The sequence below is a fragment of the Kryptolebias marmoratus genome, linkage group LG9 (genome assembly GCF_001649575.2).
Source record: "Kryptolebias marmoratus isolate JLee-2015 linkage group LG9, ASM164957v2, whole genome shotgun sequence".
Lineage (NCBI taxonomy): Eukaryota > Metazoa > Chordata > Actinopteri > Cyprinodontiformes > Rivulidae > Kryptolebias > Kryptolebias marmoratus.
The window spans coordinates 28,057,196-28,058,128 of record NC_051438.1 but is presented as its reverse complement, the minus strand read 5'-3'; the positions used below and the strand labels follow the sequence as shown (position 1 = coordinate 28,058,128).

Here is a 933-nt window from a genome sequence, read left to right as displayed (position 1 = left end):
GGGGACAGACCGAGGACCCACCGGGGACAGACCGAGGACACACCGGGGACAGACAGGGGACAGACTGAAAACAGACCGGGGACGTTTACCATGAGGAAGACCTGCTGCAGCCGCTCGATGCAGTTCTTGTACCAGGGCGTGCTGATGTCCACGCTGCCCGTCTCACAGCGGACCAGGTGCTCCGTCAGCAGCATGATGAAACGCTGGAGGACAGAGACAAGGATTAAAGACGTCCCTCGCTGCCTCTCGGCGCTGCGTGTGGATGGGCCGCACCTGGAAGATGACGAGGAAGAGGTTCTTCTGTTCGCTCTGAGCCGACTCCACCTTCTCCTGCAGCCGTTCGATCTGCTCCTCCAGCTGGCCTTCCTCGTCCTCGCTGTTCTTCTCCATGTCCTCGTCGTCTCCGCTGTCCCTCTGCTGGCGCACAGACAGATTGATGCTCAGTTTTTATCGGCTGACAGCAGATCCACATTTCTCTTTCCTCTCCTCGTCTCGTTTAAATTTCACTTTCTGCTTCTGAGAAACATGATTTTAAACCGTTTGCCTGCTTGAATAAGAGCCGACTGACAGATTAACATCCTGGAGATAAATAATAAAGATAAGATGTCCGAGCTGACAGGAAGCAGCGTTACCCTCTTGTGTTGCTGTTTCTCCAGTTTGTCTTTGGACTCTTCCAGCTCCTTCTGGATCTTCTGGACGTGTTTGTTCATCTTCCGGATGGTCGAGTGGAGAATCTCCCAGATGAAGAGCCTGAAGGAGGCGAAGGGTTAACTTCAGCTGACAGCCAGAGCGCGTTAAAACCAGACCCTCCAGGATTTTGCAATCGCAACTATTAACGCAAAATCGAGCAAACCCCACGAAATCACAACTTTTTCCAACTTTGCCCAAAACGCTGCAACTTTAACCCAATATTTATTGTTTCTAAAGTGATTC

The 933-nt window shown here is 51.8% G+C and overlaps 1 protein-coding gene across 2 annotated transcripts in view; it reads right to left on the bottom strand.

Moving 5' to 3' along the window:
* Nucleotides 1-933, bottom strand: part of LOC108243954 (nuclear cap-binding protein subunit 1) — a 13,971-nt gene that overhangs the window by 2,338 nt on the left and 10,700 nt on the right. Inside the window, exons 20-22 of one of the 2 annotated variants that reach the window (XM_017429729.3) lie at nt 633-750; nt 274-417; nt 90-203 (exon numbers count right to left, since the gene is read on the bottom strand). In XM_017429729.3, the coding sequence (XP_017285218.1) occupies nt 90-203; nt 274-417; nt 633-750 (376 nt within the window). The remainder of the gene's footprint in view (nt 1-89; nt 204-273; nt 418-632; nt 751-933) is intronic. The other variant, XM_017429730.3, reaches the window with a different exon arrangement.